Below are 17,900 nucleotides of genomic sequence, written 5' to 3' on the forward strand. Positions count from 1 at the left end.
GTCAGAATTACCAAGTGGCTTTTTTTCCGTTTTTCAAAATTCAATAGCTCTTCTTTTTGTATCCTTTGTGTTTTTTTTTTTTTTTTTTTTAGGGGGGAGGTTCTCTTTTTTAAAAATTATTTTTTTCTTTTTAATTGGTCAAATGAAAAAATGCCTTATTTCCTTCATTGTTTCTTAAGTTAATTTGCACTGTCCAAGAACAACACCTGTAAGATTCATTGTGCACTTAATTAACTTAATTTCTGATGAACATGTACCTATTTGGACAACTGGAAAATTCTAGTTTATGACACAGTGATTGCATAACCCCTATTTTTTTCACCTTTCAACATAGGAGACTGTCATATCCTATAACCATTTTAAAAGAGCATGTGTCCTGAAATATCCCACGCCTCTATTTGCTTTTATTTTTAATGCTATGGTCTACCTCTACATCTTTATTCTTCATATTTCTCTCCAAGAGGTGGGAATGTGGACCCCACCAGAGCCAAACTATATAGCAAATGTTTGTTTTTCTTCCTAGGATGCTTTTCTTTTCTCTTAGACAGAAACATTATATTTAAGTTCTTTCTTCAGTATCATGACTTAAGTAAATGTACTTTTATCTTTCAGTACTCCAATCCATTTATTTAAAATGCAATCATTTTCCCTTTTTTATAGGATACCTCAGACTATGTTGCCTACGTAGCTAAAGATCCAGTTAATCATCGAGGTATGGAAAGCAACTTCTAGATTTTCTTAAGAGCTTGCGTATACCAACTTTAAAAAGTAATAGCTATTATTTTCAATATGCAGGATAATAAGAACCACTGAAATGCTATTTTGGGTTTCAGAAATATTATATAAATTTGAATTAGAAATAAATAGCCCTATTAGAAGATCAAAGTAGAGAAAAACATACAAGTAGAACTTAAATCCCAGTCATTTGAACAATTCATAAACTAAAAGATTTCTCTAGTTGTATAATGACAAGAGAAAGTGTGTTGGTAATGATAGAGGGGGCTGGCTGCCCCTCCCCCAATAAACAAATGGGCAAATGAACTATACATAAAACCCAAACCTGTGAGGTTATTAGTCTAGCTGGCCTGGGCGTGCATGCTTGCATGAAAGAATGTACATGTGTGCATATGTGTTGAGTTTTGCGCTTGCTATCCAAAACCCTGGCATGTCATTCTGAATATTCATCTTCTCATTATTTAGATCACATCTTAAATGTCTCTTCAGGGATACCTTTGATCTCTTTAGGGAGACCTTTGATCTCTTCGGGGAAATCAAGGATAGATAGATATCTATAGATAGATAGCTAGATATGCTTCTATCTCCAGCAGCATATCCCATCCTGCTGTGTCATAACAATATCTTATTAATACTTTTTATCCTACATATTTGTTATTTTATTCAGTTGTTGGTGTCTTTAATGTTTGTGCTTTTTATTAAAAGCTGCGTGAGGAACATTAAGCTGTTTATCATATTCATTGCTTTCTAACCACTCATCACAATGGCTAGCACATAGATGATATATGGTAACAAAATTTGTTGAAGGACTGGTTGCAAAAGGGAGATTAAAGTAGAAAATTTCTCATTCCAGGATTATCAAGATGACCTAAGAAATTTATCTCCCATCCATAGTTTGTGTCAAGGGTGTGAGGTTCCTTAGTTCGTTGACTCTAGATAGATGTGATTAGTATTGCTTCTCATTTCTGTTCCTTGGACATGTAGATGCTTCCTAGGGATGAGTATTAGGCCATTTCTCAACTAGAACTTATTAGCTAGGCAACATGCTCTGCCACATTTGGGATAGAGCTTGCCCAGAAACACTTATTAGTGGAATTTGAAAATTCAAAGAGAGCTATGACATAGATGGAGATACACATGACATGCTAGGGTATAGATAAAGAAAACATATCAAGAATGAAGTTTGTGAATGGGAGGGGGGAGCTAAAAAGCATCTAGAGGGCATGTAGGGCAGAGCCAATCAGTATGGATTTAATCTCTTGGGCAAATGGGTGGAGAATGCTGTTTTATAAAGCAGATCTTCAGGAAGATTAATATGACAGCAGGATGCAGTATATGGATTCAGTGAGAAACCTAAGGCAGAGAAATTGGAAGCTACTGATTTTCCAAAATGAGATGATGAGGAACAACTCTTGGCACAGAGTTGGTGATCAGTGAATACTTGCCAGAAGAACATGACTCAATGAACTAGAAAGGAGGAAATAGGTGACAAGTTCTAGGCAATACTCCACTAAAGTGGACTCACTCTACATGATACAATGAAGAATGGGTAACATTTGAGTAGGTAGGAGAGATAGGACCTAGTGCAGGGGTTGTGGGGGGGGGGAGGCTGTAAGAACAGAACAAAACAAAGGATACCAAAAAAGAACATCTTAATTACTTCCTGAGCTTCCCTAACGACAGCAGCTGTTTTAAGGAATGCTTCTGAATAGCAAAGTCTTTCCTTTTAATCCTGAGAAGGACAGGGGCAGAGGAAAAGCAAATAACTGGGAAATAGAGCTATTAAGTAACTTTGCCAATCACTGAGTATCTCTGGGTGCATCATTGCTCTTTAGTAAAAGGTGGTAAATTCAGAAATGAACGTCAGTCACTGAGGGTAATGGCTAACTAGGACCTGTGTCCCACATGCTCACAAGAGGATGGAAGAGGACCAGAGGCAATTATGGTGCAGTTCCTTGTTCATGGAGCCTGAGTAGTTGGTCAGAGCCGAGCTGCTTGAAGGGGATCCTTGGGGATTCTGGCACAGGGATTTTTGAGGAGGTGCTTATGGGAGCTTTCGACTAAGGTCATGGAATACATTTGGGAGATAAGTAAAGAATCAACTCAAAAACATTCTTAATAGAGGTTTCAGCTTTTTCTCAAGCCCCGATGTATGAATAAGAAGTAAGAAAGGTACTGGAATCAGACTGTGTAAAAATCATAATTCTACCATATGACTGAGTGACTTCAGTCAAATTATTTCCCTTCCTTGAAACTCGGTTTCTTTAAGTAAGTGGAAATAACTGAGATATCATATGGAAAGCATCATTTCCTTCCCTTCCTCATCTTCCCTTTCTGCCTTAGGGAAATAGTTCTATTTAGTAGAGGTAGGTGACTTAGAAGCAGAGGGCAGTTTTCTTGGACTAAATAGCTAGCATTTCACCATCACTTCCTGTTCTTTTTCCTGTTGCCTCATTCCCTTTCTTATGTATTTTGGTTGTAGAAATCTCATGAGAAGACCTCTGTTCTCTACCTACCCCCTGCTTGCACACAGCTCTGTTGTTAAGTCCCTTCTCCTCACTGGAGCCTCTGGACTTTTCATTTCTGCACAGAGGCTCTGACACAGTTTGGAATCTACAAATAAGTAGTAATTAGTGTGGAAGAAAAATAACTCCTGGTTGCCATGGGCTCACCATTTAGTGGGAGAGGACCTAGCAGTTTTACACAGACAGGGAGGAGGTTAGAGAACAGTCTGGACACAGAGGGGCAGAGTTAGAATTTGAGGTCTGAAACAATAAAGACTCTGAGGAAAGAACTGAGTTACGAGAACCAGGATCATGTATTTGAATAGAGTGTGTGTGTGTACAAGGTGGAGTTGCAGAGATGGAAAGGGTCAAAGGAGGAACCCAGGACTGAAAAGACAGACCAGAAGCAGATTGTAGAGCACTCTGAATACCATCCAAAAGGTCAGTGGGAGCCACTGAAGATTTTAGACTTCATAAAAATGATTCTGGCTTCTGCATTTTGGGGAATTTGTAAAATAGTAATTTTTCTAATAAATAAAAGTGACATTGGAGGGCAGAAAAGCAGTCTGGAATGGTAGAAACGAGTTTGGAAGACATCTTATTTTGTCTTGGGCAAGGGTGATAATGCTCTATAGAGCCTTGAGGAAAGGAGGGACAAATTGGACAGAATTGTGAATTAAATTTTACATGGGAGGGAGATATTCATTTGACAGGAGGCTTGATGAACTAATCATATGTTCCTGAGGATTCAGTGAGATACATGATATAACTATCTCAATGACTGGCTCCTAGTAACTATATAATAAATGGTAGCTCTTTTTATTAGCCTTTGTGGTGTGATTTATCACTGAAGAAACAGGGATTTTTGCAAATAAGAAAAATAGAGAAACTCAGTAGAGAAACAACTCAGCAGTAAAGCTAAAGGGAAAAGGCAGCTCACCCTGTGCCAACAATTGTCAGGAGTATTTGTTCAACCGCACAACCCCAGGAGTAGCAATTAATATCATTCTTTTTTATAGAGCTGAAGTTGAAGTTGAAACAAGGAAATTACTTTTCAAATCTCATTTATTCAATAAGCATACCTATACAAAAGAACATTACAAGACATCTAGAAACATTTAAAAAAAAAACAAACATTTAACCTCAGTAGCAAAGACAAGTTATCGTGTTTCATGTTCAAATTTGAAACACTGAAAAGTGGTGGTGATTTATAGTAGTAGGTATTCTTGAACACTGCTTATAGGAGTGTAGATCCAAAAATTTTGGAGAGCAAATTGACAATTCGTGTTAAGGTCTTTAAAAAAGAAAAAGAAAAGACTTTTTAGCTAGCACATTCTCTTTTAAGGAAATGCTCAGAACATTCACAAATATTACATGATAAAGATCATTAACATATATTATTTACTTAGTAGAAAATTCACTGTTCACAGATAGCAAGCTATTTAAATGAATCCAAAGGATGCACAACTATGTAGCAATTTAGCCTAGTATTATAGAAGAACACATGGAGGAAGTACTATCACTCAGCACAAAGAAGCAGGTTGTGAATCAGTTGTAGAAGAGCTCAGGTAATTTTTTAGAGGTAGGTTTACATAGTATAAAGGAGTGGTAAGGCACATACCAAAATGTTAATGGATAGTAAAACTTACATAATTGCTATTTTGTTTTGGAGTCTCTATTAAAAAAAAAAAACTCCTACAATGAATATTTATTACATTTGTGAATAGAAAAAAATGTTTTAAATCTTTTCATAAAAATAGTGAAATTATAAAAACAGTGCTTTAATATTGTCTAGTTAATTTGGTTCACCAGGGGAAAATTGCCAACAAATAGGAGAAACCTTGCTGGGCATGAAGGAGGATAGGCAGGGGAAAGACACTAGGATTTCAGGAGAGAGATTAGAAAAACCCCAACTTCATAGCCCTAATAATGTGTGAGGTCACCAAAAAAGAACCCAGAAAGAAGAGAGTTAAGGGTCTCACGGAGTGGTGGAAGTCATTGGAGACTATGACGTGTCAGAGAACAGGAGAAAATCAGGAGATGAATATCATCTAACAAGGGGGAAATACAAATTTCTCTGAGAGAGACATCCCAGAATGTCACACACTGAAAAGGAGTCAGGTGAACACACCATACAGTCCAGAAATCTAGGGTTAGTAGTTACCTCAGAAAGCACACTGCCAGTGGAAGGGTAAAGTTAGTGGTCAGGGATGAGAAGAAGATGGCTGACAGGAAGTGGAGACAGACAGAAGAGACCAGTCTTTATGTAAATAGTCCTGCATGTCCCCACTGTCTCCTTTTTGCTTGATTCACTTTTATTACTGAAATTAGGATAGCTGCCACTCTTTTCCATCTTGGTTGATACCCTTTAGTGAACTTCTCATTTTATCTAAGGCCTTTTCTGTAGAAAAAGTAAGTTCCAGTAAGAATGTTTTGAATTTACTTACTAATATAGCCTGCCCTCATGTAATTACCAGAAGTAAGGAAATTTATATTCTCTTCACCTCTTTCTTCAAATGTGAACTATTCAGGAAGGTTTAACTATTCTAACTCTATGGAGGGGCCCATAGCCAGACTAAGTGGAATTCATGGTTTTGATCTCTGAAGAAAAAAAAGCAACTGAAAAGCCAATTTAAATGAACCCTTTTGCTTATATTTATGTTTACGATCATGAAATAAATGTGCCGCTGCCCTGTTGACATCAGCTGACTACAGACTGACTTCAGGCTTTGTTCCTCCGGCTTGTTTCCTTCTAGAGGAGGTCCTGTGACTTGATCCCACAACACCATCTGGTGGTTGATCTGAGATGCTATACTTGTAATACTTGCATTTCTAATTTTCAAGTAAAAGCAAAGAAAATCAAAAACAAAACCAAAAATTTGGTCTATTAAAATAGGTAAAACTGACAAAGTAGGGCCCATTATCATCTAAAAAGTGTTCTTAGCCTCTTACCCACTTAGAAAGCCAAATGAAAACTTAAGAATTTAAAAAATTCTCCTTCAATTTGTGGATCACCTTACTACATACGGTGGAATGAAAATATTCAGATTTTCATCTGATTACAGATGTAGAACAAAATCCCAGGCCTTGATACAAAGTTATCTCTGGACAGTTGTTCCTTTTTTTTGGGAATCAGGGCTTTTTTTTATATATTTGTCTTATTTTCCTTTCTGTAAGTTAAAGATTGTACAATTCTTGGTCAACCTGATTGATTATCCAAACTTTTGGCAATGGTTCTAACACTGGGCAGAGGACATATTTGCATATGACTCAAAACCCATCCCTATTCTGGCTTAATACCAACCTAAAAAAAGAACCAGACTATTTTCACAGAGCATCATGTGAATGGCACCAATAGAATTATTAAAGTTTGTGTGTCTCCTAAATGTGTGATTGTGGATGTGCACACGATGAGCTTTTTGTCCAATATTTTTTTCTTCATGGAGGCAAACACCAACTTTTTTTTTCTGTTTAACCTTTTGAAAAAAAGTTATAGGGTAGTAATAAAGTTATTCAAAGTAAGGCAGAAAATTATGTTGGTGACATCAGCTGAGGAACAAGACCAAACCCTCAAAGTGCCAGAATCAGAGAAATTGAGATAACCACTTTAGAAATATATGAGGAATGCGAGGATGATTGGCCAGTTTCATTGATTCATTCATTCTTTTGTGCCTCTATGCCTTGTCCTGTCCCTTAGAGGGTTTAAGCTATCGTGTTAAAGGAAGGACAGTAGTTTTATATAGCAAGAAGGGACACCTGCTCCTTGCTTTTTCCTGTCTTTCCTCTCACAGGAGGCAGTTTACTTTCTTGTATGTGTGGATGTCCCTATGCATGTGTGTACTGTGTATACTGTGTATATATGAAGTTCCTACTTCTCATTATCTTCTTTACCTTTATCTCTTTGACCTTAAAAAAATAAAATGATTAAAAATGGTCATCTCCATTTTGCTAAAATTTGTGGTCTTAACTTCACTTTTAATTGAGCCAGGAATTCATGAGATGAAAAACAAAAGAAATTAAACGAATAACCTTTTATTATCATAGTGTAACACAACTTCTCTTGATTTAACTGGATGTTCATATCCAAAAGCACTTTGTAAATTTAAGACTTTGAGACTTGCCTAGGAAGGAGGAGACCATTTCCACAAAGGACCCATGCAATCATTAGCTCCAAGAACCTGGGGGCGCCACACAGGTCTCACCATAAAAATAGTATAGACAGTTTTTCACCATAGAATTATCAGTGGGATTCAGAGAAATCAGTATTTATTCATTCAACACATTTTTAAAAAACCTTCTATCTGTTGGTCATTGTTTAAAAAAACCATAGAGAAAAAGAAAGGGCAATATAAAATAGCAGTAAAGGGAGACCAAACATTTTCCTTTGGTAGGAAGGATATGAATTTACAGATCTTCTTAATTGGACTTTTAAAGCTAGAATTAGCTCCTGAGGCTCTTTCAGGATCCAAGTTGTTTCTTTAAAGGAAAACCTTAAAAGAAATACCTTAATTTGATTATATCCACTATCTCACCCCACACCTTTTTCCAGAGTGTTCAGAGACATAAGTCCTTCCAATTAAAATCAAGTTTATTTTGGAGTGAAAATTATCCGATCCCTTGAGAGGATCATCAACCTAAGGATAAGAAACACCATTATAGATCCTATGCTAACCTACTGTTATGGGTTCTGATGTGAACAAATTACTTTTTAATTTAAATAAATACAGAATCCTCTGCAAGACAATGCAAAGCTTGAAGTCATGCTTCTAAGTCAACATGTTTAAGTTACTTGATAAAGACAGCTACCTCACCTCTCTCATGTAGCCCTTGTAATGTGTTCCTTTGTTGGTTTTACAAACAAAGAAGAAGGAGAAAGAATTTATATTGCGAGAATACGAGACAAGGACCAACATTCCAGAAGCTAACTACATGTTGGGAATGTTGAAGCCTGCTTTTCCAGTATCAAATTGAATTCCCTAAGCATGCGTTTAAGCTTTTCCTATGCTCAGAGGATCATTAACAGTCTTTACAACTGTATATGTTTAACTGTTCAAGGTTTCCCTCCCCCCACCAACCTTCAGGCTAAACAAATCAGTATCCTCTTTTATCTCATTGCTCCCGAGATGCACTGCCGTTGTGTTTCAGGGATCCTTAGGATTCTTACTTATCCTTAAGAAATTCAATTTCAGTTAGTTCTTTGTATTTCAAGACACCCTCAACATGATGTGCTACTCTATTGAAGGCAAGAATACTATTGCATATGATTTGTGGTCTCTGAGCACAAGTTCCTGTCTTTAAACAGGAATTCATGAGATGAAAAACAAAAGAAATTAAACGAATAACCTTTTATTATCATAGTGTAACACATAGTGTACACAACGTGTAGCAGCATGTTTGCTAATCATTTGTGATACTCTGCTATCTACCCCCACCCACCCCATAATATCTTCCTCTAATTTGCCATGTTCTGGAAGTATGTTGACTTCCTTTCATCTTTCCTTGCTAAAAATGTACTGTCATATCACTCTTTTTGTTTGTCCTCTTGCAGCTTGCCACATACTGGAATGCCGCAACGGAATGGCCCAAGATGTCATCAGTACCATAGGTCAGGCTTTTGAACTCCGGTTTAAACAGTATTTGAAAAATTCTTCCTTGAATACTTCTTGTGAAAGGTTAGCCAAGCGTTCTATCATTATTTGACTTGCTATTTTTGTTTTCTTTTAAAGTGAATATTATTAATTATTAAGATGACTAATGAAATTGGTGTTTTTTTTCCTTACACATAGGAATGGTGTCAGCCCAAACAAATAGCGATTTCCTCTTCATTCATAGTTGTCCAGATGTTTTCCTTTTGCAGTGAAAGTGAGACAGGATCAGCCCCATTCCTCTAATACGAGCAAGGAATGAAGTAGTATCATAACATAATAAACATCAACAATTTTCTTAGATTTATTTCAAACCTGGATCACATGCATCTTTGTTTTAAAAACTCAAGATCAAAGAGCAAAATAATAATTCAGATGTATACGGTAGGAATTCCTGTTGCTTTACTGGCTTGCGGTGTAAATAGGTTAGTTTCAACTAAGTTGTGGCAGAGAATGGAACATGATGTGACCCAAGGATCTGGTTGTTCTGTCTCAGGCACAGAAAGTTTGCAGTGAAAGCTGACCCCTTTGAGGCCTGTCAGACTCCACCATGTGTGGAATGCAGTGAGGCCTCTGGCTTGCAGAATTCATGCCTGAGAAACAAAGCTCTTGGATACTTTTCAATGCATTTGCATTTTTGTGTATCAACGAATGGCTGGGTTTGGACATCTCCCTTTATGAGGTGGTCTAGGGTAGCAAAAGAGAGGGGTTTACCAAAAGGCCTTGACGCTGAACTTTTCCCTGGGTAGCACTTACACTTTAGTGCTCTCATTTTGTTGACATGTAATGAACCCAACAAACTGTGTGGGTTGTCAGTGGAATCTGTTCTATCCAAAAAGACTTGATTTACTCTTTTTCATAAGAAACCTTTACTAATTCCAATTTGGAAGAGAAATCCATTTATTTTTGTCTGTTTCAATTTTAAAAGCAATACATGTTTACATAAATCTACCCACTTGCCACATATGGTTTTAATATTTCTTTATGAATCACATATATTCCTCTAGATTTGTGCAGACAAGATAGTTGGCCATAGCTCTCTCTCTTTCTCTCTCTTTCTCTCTTTTTTCATCTTGGTTTAATAACTGGGCCAGACACTCTATATAAAAAACAGTATCTAAATTTCTTTTTTGAACAAAACATTCCCCAAATGGGACAGTCAAAGCATTTGGGATTTGGTAGTTTATATCCTATTGACAAATACACTGTACATTCAGGAATTCATACATATACATATACCTGAATATGTGTGTGCTTATGTATCTATTTATATACCACCTTACTAGAACAAGACAAAGACAAAAAACTCTCACCCTTGGCACTCTTTGTTGGTTTACCCACACTTTAATAGTCTACAGAAAGCTAAACAACTCAACCCATCTGGTTCTTCCCTCCAGATGTTTGACATCACTTAAGCAGAGCTTTAAACTTAAAACATGACTGCAAAATTTTTCAGGAATATTTGCATGGTTCTGATCCCTTTGCATCCCCAACAGCATTTGAATTCCCGCCCAGCCTCTTGGGGATTCTTTTTTCCCTTACAGTGAGGAGGTGCATGTTGATGGCCAGGCTGAGGAGCGAGATCATGAGTATTACAATGAAATCCCAGGAAAGCAGCCACCAGTAGGTGGTGTTTCAGATGTGCGGATCAAAGTTCAAGCCACAGAGCAAATGCCATACTGCCCCATTCAATGTGAAAAGTTGTGCTATTTGGTAAGTAATGTTTGTTGTTCCTGGATCTAACAATACCATTCTGTCTCTCTCACTGAAGTTTTTAATTTAAAGGTTTCCAAATCCTAGTTTAGGAAAAGTCTCGTCTTCCTCAATACAGAGCCAGAAAGTACATTATTGTTGACTCCTGTACTAAATCGTTTTTGCTCCTAGTCCACCAAACTAGTCCTCATCAGGTGACCTCCCAGTTCTCTTCACTGGAAAGACTAGGGTGGTCCAGTATAGTATCCTCAACTTCACCTTCCCCATCTCCAAATTTTCTTTTGTCTCCAGTGATTTAATGACTAAATCTATTTCTTTTTCATTAATATTCTCATTTTGTTTATAACATTTGATACCTGATGACTGCCTCTTCTTTTGAAATCCCTCTTCTGCTAGCTACTGCTACATTTCCATCATATGTTAGCATCTCGTGTCTCCTGCAACTTTTTTTTCCTTATTATTCCTTCTGTCTTCCTTCTTTTCTCCATCCTCTCTTTCTTTCTCTATTGTCTCTTTCAAATTTTCCAACATTTTATTAAGAATATTTTCAAAAGGAAGGCAAATTGAAAGAATTGTGTGGTAAACACTTATAACTCACCATCTAGATTCTATAGTTAATATTTTATACATTTTCTCTGTCATCCATCAATCCATCTTATTGTTGATGTGTTTCAAAGTAAGTTGCACCTTTTCATATGTTCATAAGTTGCACCTTTTATCCTGTCCCCTGCAAATCCAAGACCCCACCTTACCAGTACATGAGACTTCTCCAATGAACTGCCCTTGGCCTGGGTTCTACTCTGGCACCCCACTCTATCCACACCCCTCCAGCTTCTCTGTCTCCAGTGGCAGTGGTACATGCATTACATTGTTTGTTTATATTCAAATTGAATAGCATTTTTTCCTTGACTCCAAATGTTATAAATAGATTCGTCTACTGATTTGTGCATGTTTATCAGACGTACTACCACTCTCTCACTTATCCACAGTTTTTTGTTTCTTTCACCCTGTCATCTCAGTTCTACCATATATATTCAGATTCTACTCTGAAAAATGCCTTTCTTTAAAAAAAAATTTATTTATTTATGCATACAGAGCTGGGGTACAGGTCAGAAGTGCAGGGGTAGTGAGAAGATTCACCACAGACAGAGTGGAGAACAGGGCAGGAAGATCAACAAAGCACACTGCTGAGGGGAGCAGAGGGCAAGACTGGAGATGTCTGCTATGCCATGTGGGTCACCTCCAGGGCAGGATTGAACTGGCACTGAAGTGGCTGCTGCTAGCTTGCAGTGCTGCACTTTAACCCTCTGTACCACCAGGGAGAGCCTGAAATTACCTTTTGAATATACCCATCATTTTCCATTCCCATCACTAAGTTCTAGTCCTCACATGCCTGGAATTTCAACCCTCAAAGTTTCTTACACAATACTACCAGAATAATCTTTCAAAAGCATAGACAATGCCCTTCTCAAAGGCATCTGTGGATATTACTGAAGAGAGCTCTACATGTTGAAGGGGTAATTGCCCCCCTGATGTTTTCAAGGATGAAAAGTGAGCCTGGTACCAGTCTTAGTAGAGCAGGGCTTCAATGCCAAATCACAGAAGGAAGTTTGCTAACTGGCCAGGATTTATACAAAAGTCCTAGAAATCATGCTTCCTGGGTAAGACTTAGATTGAATCCTGAATGTGACCTTCCAAGCAGAAGTTGTCACCCTCAGGCTGCAGATTTTATATTGACCACCTCTGTGACTCCTCACCCCAGCCAGACCCACCTCTGCAGTTCCCAAACAATGCCCTTTGAAAAGAGTCCACTCCTCATCTACATGCTCAGTTTTCTTTTCTTACGTGTCAAACACTCCCTGTGTCATAAAGTAAAGTTGTCCTTTATATTCTGAAGGGAGCATTCGTGTTTTGTTGTTTTGAAAACTTGTGAATGTATATTGTCATGGTAAATGTCTCACCATTTGTTGTTTGTACAGCCTGGAAACTCCAAGTGCAGCAGTGTATACGAGAACTGTTTAGAACAAAGCAGGGCAATAGGTATGTACGCTCACCCTCACCATCTGCTGCTCTTCTTTCTTTTTAAGTAACATGGTCTTGTGGTCTGTACTTTTGCCTACTTTTCTGGGAAGTAGGTTGTAAGTAGAGAAACATCTAGTGCTTCAGCTACAGGCGCTTCACATTCCAATTGGCCCCAAGAGCCTGGTGTGTGTCACTCAGAAGGCTCTTGGCTCCCCCTGTCTGGTGTGCTGTGCTGCACTGTCTTTCTCCCCCATTGGATCTTTCACTTCTTTGACACCTGGAAAGCTCATTGCCTGGAAATGTGGGTTTTTTTTGTCAAAGCTCAAGGGAGTTCCACTTCAAAGATCAGACAGTAAGCTAATGTGAAAATCGATGCTTGTCAGATTCATTCAGATTAAGATAAAAACCTTGATTTCTTCTTGGGATCAAAAAGAAATCTGAGATGTTAGAGTCCTAATTAAGGGCCCATTCACCCAAACTTATCTGGTCATTAAATGTCTTATTACTACACATGATAATTGACGTTGGGCACTTTTCCACAACACAAATGTAGGCCAGCAACTATCAGATGATGTCATAAAAACTAGTCATGTTATTCTTTAAAAAAAAAAAAGTTTATTTATGCTTACAGAACTGGGGTACAGGCCAGAGGTGCAGAGACAGTGAGAGGACTCATCAGAAACAGAATAGGGAGCAGAACAGGCTGAATGATGAAGTACATTGCTGAGGGGATCAGCAGGCGGGTCAGGAGAGGTCTGCCGCACCATGTGGGTCACCTCTGGGTTGGGGATCGAATTCATGCTGAAGTGGCTTTAGTGTCTTAGTGCTGTGCTTTCACCAGCTGCGCCACTACAGAGGACCCAAGATTTTTCTTTTTGAATCTCCTTGTCATAGAATCCAATTTATTTTTTCTTTATCTTGATTTCATTTCTTCTTTAAACTAACATTGTAGTGCCTTACTCTTGCATAATGCATATATATGTCTGATGACTACTGAACAGATGTTTTTTGTAGTATTGTTTACTTGGAACCCGAAATCTATTTTTCCATAGAATTAATTTTAGCCATGATGTCTATCTCCTAGTCTAGTGCATCTGACTCTACTATTCTGGTTAGCTCCACTGGAGCTTAAACATATTTCTTATAGTGTCACATGCAGTAGAAATTCTACTGCAAATGCTGTTTCTTCAGTTACACCCTAATTGTGTGGCAGACTGGGGCTAATATAGAATGGATGCACACTGTCTTTCTTTGTGGTGGCCCTCAGGTAGTAATCCAGAACTGGAAACTGTACAGAATCTTGGGTATACCAGAGATGGTTGTAGTTTAAAGAAAATGCTACAGTTAAATGCCACCTCTTCCCCACCCCCTAACACCAAATCACGGAGCTACTACATTGACTTCTTAGAAAAGCAGGTTTTAAATTCTAGTAGCAACCTGGAGATTTGGAAACCATCTTTCCAAACTTCAGGCACTAAATTCATGGAGGGATAGATGGGCCCAACCCCTGTTCCAGGCCCATGGCAGTGAAGGCCTCTTCTGTTGCAGCAGAAAGGACTTTCCCACTACTGTGTCCTCTCATCCAAAGGCCAGAAATCATGTGTTTCATGGGTTTTGCCTGTGACTTCTTGATGCTATGTTTAGAAGTGATCTGAAGTTTTTGACCAGTGAGCAAATTATCAGTAGTTGCCAGAGAAGCAAATAGACAGTTTTTATGACTTTTCCCAGAGATTTATTCATGAGCATTTGAGAGACTCAAATATACAAATATTTTTTAAAAGCTTTGGTTTTTTCCCTCCAAAGACATTTACTTATTCAATTTTTGACTTAAAACTTGAATTCTGGTGTCTTATAAATACTGTGATAGCTTTCTGGTTGTTGTTGGAAGAGTTAATTTATTTATCGCCAGAAACAGAAATGGTCCCTACCCTTACTACTAAGATTAGTTATGGAAAAAATCATAGCAAAATAATGTTTCCCTAACATTCAAGTTAAAATGAAAAGGTTGCTATTTTTAATCAAAAAGATGTTAAATTCCCATAAACCCTTAAAACCTTGGGACGTTAGAGTTTGTATACTGTATATACATTTACTCTCAGCTCCGGGTCTTTTCTTAGGCAGCTCAGATAGGTTCTCAGAGTAATGCTTGGCCAAAAGAATTTTTGGAATGCATAATATTTGGAGTGTGTGAGTAAGCTCTCATCAGCCACATACTTTATCCTAGAAAATGTTAAAATTTGGGTGTAGTATATAATCTCTTTTTTTGTTTGTTTTACTTTAAAGCAATATTAAAAGGACTTAAAATGACATAGTTAAAAAAATGGCACTTTTCAAGGCCTAGACATTGAAATGTTTGTATAATTCTATGGGACAGTAAATTTACTTTGGCCAGCTCATGCCAATGCCCAAGAAGGACAGATGAGTTAGTGCCCTGTGCTAAAGGTATACTCAGGGGCTTCCAAACATGCAAAGACAGAGGAATTGGGTAGACACTCATTCACCTGATAAACATTTTCTTTTGAGCACCTGCTTCATACCAGTCATTGAAGATCAGAAGATACAAAGATAACTGGACTCTCATCTCTCCTCGAGTACTAGAGGAATTTGCAATCTTGAGAGGAAGGCAGACAAGTAAATGGATGCTTAGAGTGTATCAGAGAGTGGCACCTTACCCACACAGGAAAAGAGGAGGACTTAGGGGAAGACTTACTGAAGGAGATGGATTCAGACAGAATATTAAAGAATAAGTAGGACTTAGGTAAAGAAAGCTGAAGGGTGGATTTTATAGCATGAGATAAGCATTGTGTGCAACAGCCCAGCCTCAATAAATAAAAAAATAAATCAGTGATGGGAAGTATTTATTGCATACTGACTGCAAGATAGCACTATGCTTATCATCTCATCAACATTCTTTCCATTTAATCCTTGCAGCAGTAAAGCTAGGCATCCCCATTTTACAGATATGAAAATTGAGTCTAAGATGTTAAATCACATAGTGTGAGGTACCCTGGCTGTCTGAATTCAGGTCTGTATTAATTTAGAAGCAAACCTCTGGCACGTTTGATACTATTCCATTTTCAGTAAAATTTTATGGGTGGGTACTCCTAAAGAAATGATAATATAAGCGGGTATTATTTTAAAAAGTGGAACATGTCGAATTTAGATTTAAGAAAAAACAAAACATTTTAAAAAGTCTTGCTAATTACAGTAACTGATTGCTATTATTATATAGCAATTCAAGATCTGATATATAGCTAGAGCTTTTACTGATAAGTAGATGTAAATCCACATTACAAATCTTGACAATTTTAACTTCTGGGAAGCCAAATTCTGATTTGATTTACTCATTGTTGTTTATTAGCTCATTGTGCAGCTAAGGAGGAGCTTGTGTTCAGACTAAAAGAATTACCTTTTTTTCTTGATTTTTTTTTTAATCTCTGACTTCCTCTCTTATCTCCAGTCAGAGAAAACTACTTTAAAAAAAAATAATATCATAGTTTATTTTTACATCATTTTGTACATTTTCCCCCATCTCAATTGTAATCCCCGTGGGTTTCCCATCACCAAGTCACCCATGTATTCCTTGATTTAAAATATATATATATATATATATAAATATATATATATATATTATGCGGAAAAGAGCTGGGATGTAGGTTTGTGTCTGTGTGTGAGAGTATTCACCAGAGATAGAGTGGGGAGCAGAACAGGCAGATCTAATGAGATACAGTGCTGAGGGGAGCAAAGGGAGAAGAAACAGGAGAGGTCTGCTGTCTTCACCATGTAGGTGAGCTCCCTGATGGGGGAGCTCAAACTCAGGCTGCAAGGTTGATAGCATGAGAGCTCTGAGACTTAGCCCCTGTGCCACTAGGGAGGCACAGAGGAACCCTCCCCTACTCTTGATCATTACTTCGTGGTGATCTTTTAGGTATTATCTGCTGTGAAAGTAAAAAAAAAAAAAAATTAAAAAAAAATTTAAACTATGTAATATAGTTCATAAATCCATTTAACAGAGCAATTGGAAACTGTCATATGTTGCAAAATGCAACAGACAACCCCTTACACTTCCTTAGAAGTCACAGTCCCCTCTCGGGATGAGTGTGGTGTGGCACCTTGTGATGTGTTAAGAGTTGACCAGGAGAGAAAGAAAGGGACAACAGGTTGTAAGGCCATAGTTTCCTAACTGGGCTGACCCTACTGGGTATACTCTTAAGTTTCCATACCTTGCTTTGCAAAAATGTTATATTATTATTCAGCATTTTATAATCCAGTACAGAGCCTTTTTGGACCACACTGAAGGTATTTAATGGTGAAACAATAGAAGGTCTGAAGTTGTTTTACAATAGGACAATGGAATGTCAATGTCACTACTCCAGGTGTGGCCTTGTGGTAACCTGTAACATATATGACCAAAACAATAAGTAAACTTGTTTAAACAGAAGAGTAAAAATATTTTATCCTGGCATTCTTAGGGCAAAAGTCTCTGGATGGTACAAAGTACTTCTTGCCACTAGGTAGTGAAATATGTTGGCAATACCCATTCATTCAGGAGTTGTTAATGTCCTATGTATCAGATTTTGCTAGAAGCAGGGGTTGTAACTGTAATCAAGACAAACAGGGTCTCCTTGGATGGTACAAAGTACTTCTTTCCACCAGGCAGCAAAATATATTGGCAATGCCCATTCATTCAGGAGCTGTTAATGTCCTATGTATCAGATTTTGCTCAAACTGTAATCAAGACAAACAGGATCTCTCCCTTCATAAGACATATATATGCATGTAGAACAGATACTCAAAAAATAGTAACATAAGCAGTAGAATGAATTATTCTTGTGGTGTGGGCTTCAAAGGGGAATGTTCAAACAGTTAAGAAAGCAGAAAGAATTAATCTGGTTTGAGAAGGTCAGGGAAGGTTTCCCTAAAGCAGTGAAGTTTAAAACGAGCCCTGAAGAATGAGGGTGATGGCAAAGGAAAGAGTGCATGTCAATCATAGAAGATGGAGTTACAGTGGAAACTACACTGCAAGGTCATTGTGAGCCTGGCCAGAGACAGGGAGAAGGTGGTTGCAAGACATGCTGGGGAGGGGGCCCAGGGCCTGCACTTTGTCTGAGAACTTGAGCTTTAGCTCAATAGCAATTGACAGATAACTGAAGGGTTTTAAGTCTCTGAGAACAGTGATCAGATTTCTGTCTTGACCTGCTCTTTTGGGCCACAGTAGACAGCATAAGATGAGGGGGAGACAAGTGAGAGGGGAGGTGATCACCTGAGGGATGAGGCCTTC

At 37.9% G+C, this 17,900-nt stretch overlaps 1 protein-coding gene across 2 annotated transcripts in view; it reads left to right on the forward strand.

Moving 5' to 3' along the window:
* SHC4 (SHC (Src homology 2 domain containing) family, member 4) overlaps positions 1-17,900 on the forward strand; it is a 115,278-nt gene that overhangs the window by 76,860 nt on the left and 20,518 nt on the right. For both annotated transcript variants that reach the window (XM_012728620.1, XM_004687820.2), the window contains exons 6-9: positions 661-712; positions 8,788-8,911; positions 10,429-10,597; positions 12,577-12,637. In XM_012728620.1, the coding sequence (XP_012584074.1) occupies positions 661-712; positions 8,788-8,911; positions 10,429-10,597; positions 12,577-12,637 (406 nt within the window). The remainder of the gene's footprint in view (positions 1-660; positions 713-8,787; positions 8,912-10,428; positions 10,598-12,576; positions 12,638-17,900) is intronic.

This window comes from Condylura cristata, unplaced genomic scaffold, assembly GCF_000260355.1.
Source record: "Condylura cristata isolate star-nosed mole 26May11 unplaced genomic scaffold, ConCri1.0 scaffold00023, whole genome shotgun sequence".
NCBI lineage: Eukaryota > Metazoa > Chordata > Mammalia > Eulipotyphla > Talpidae > Condylura > Condylura cristata.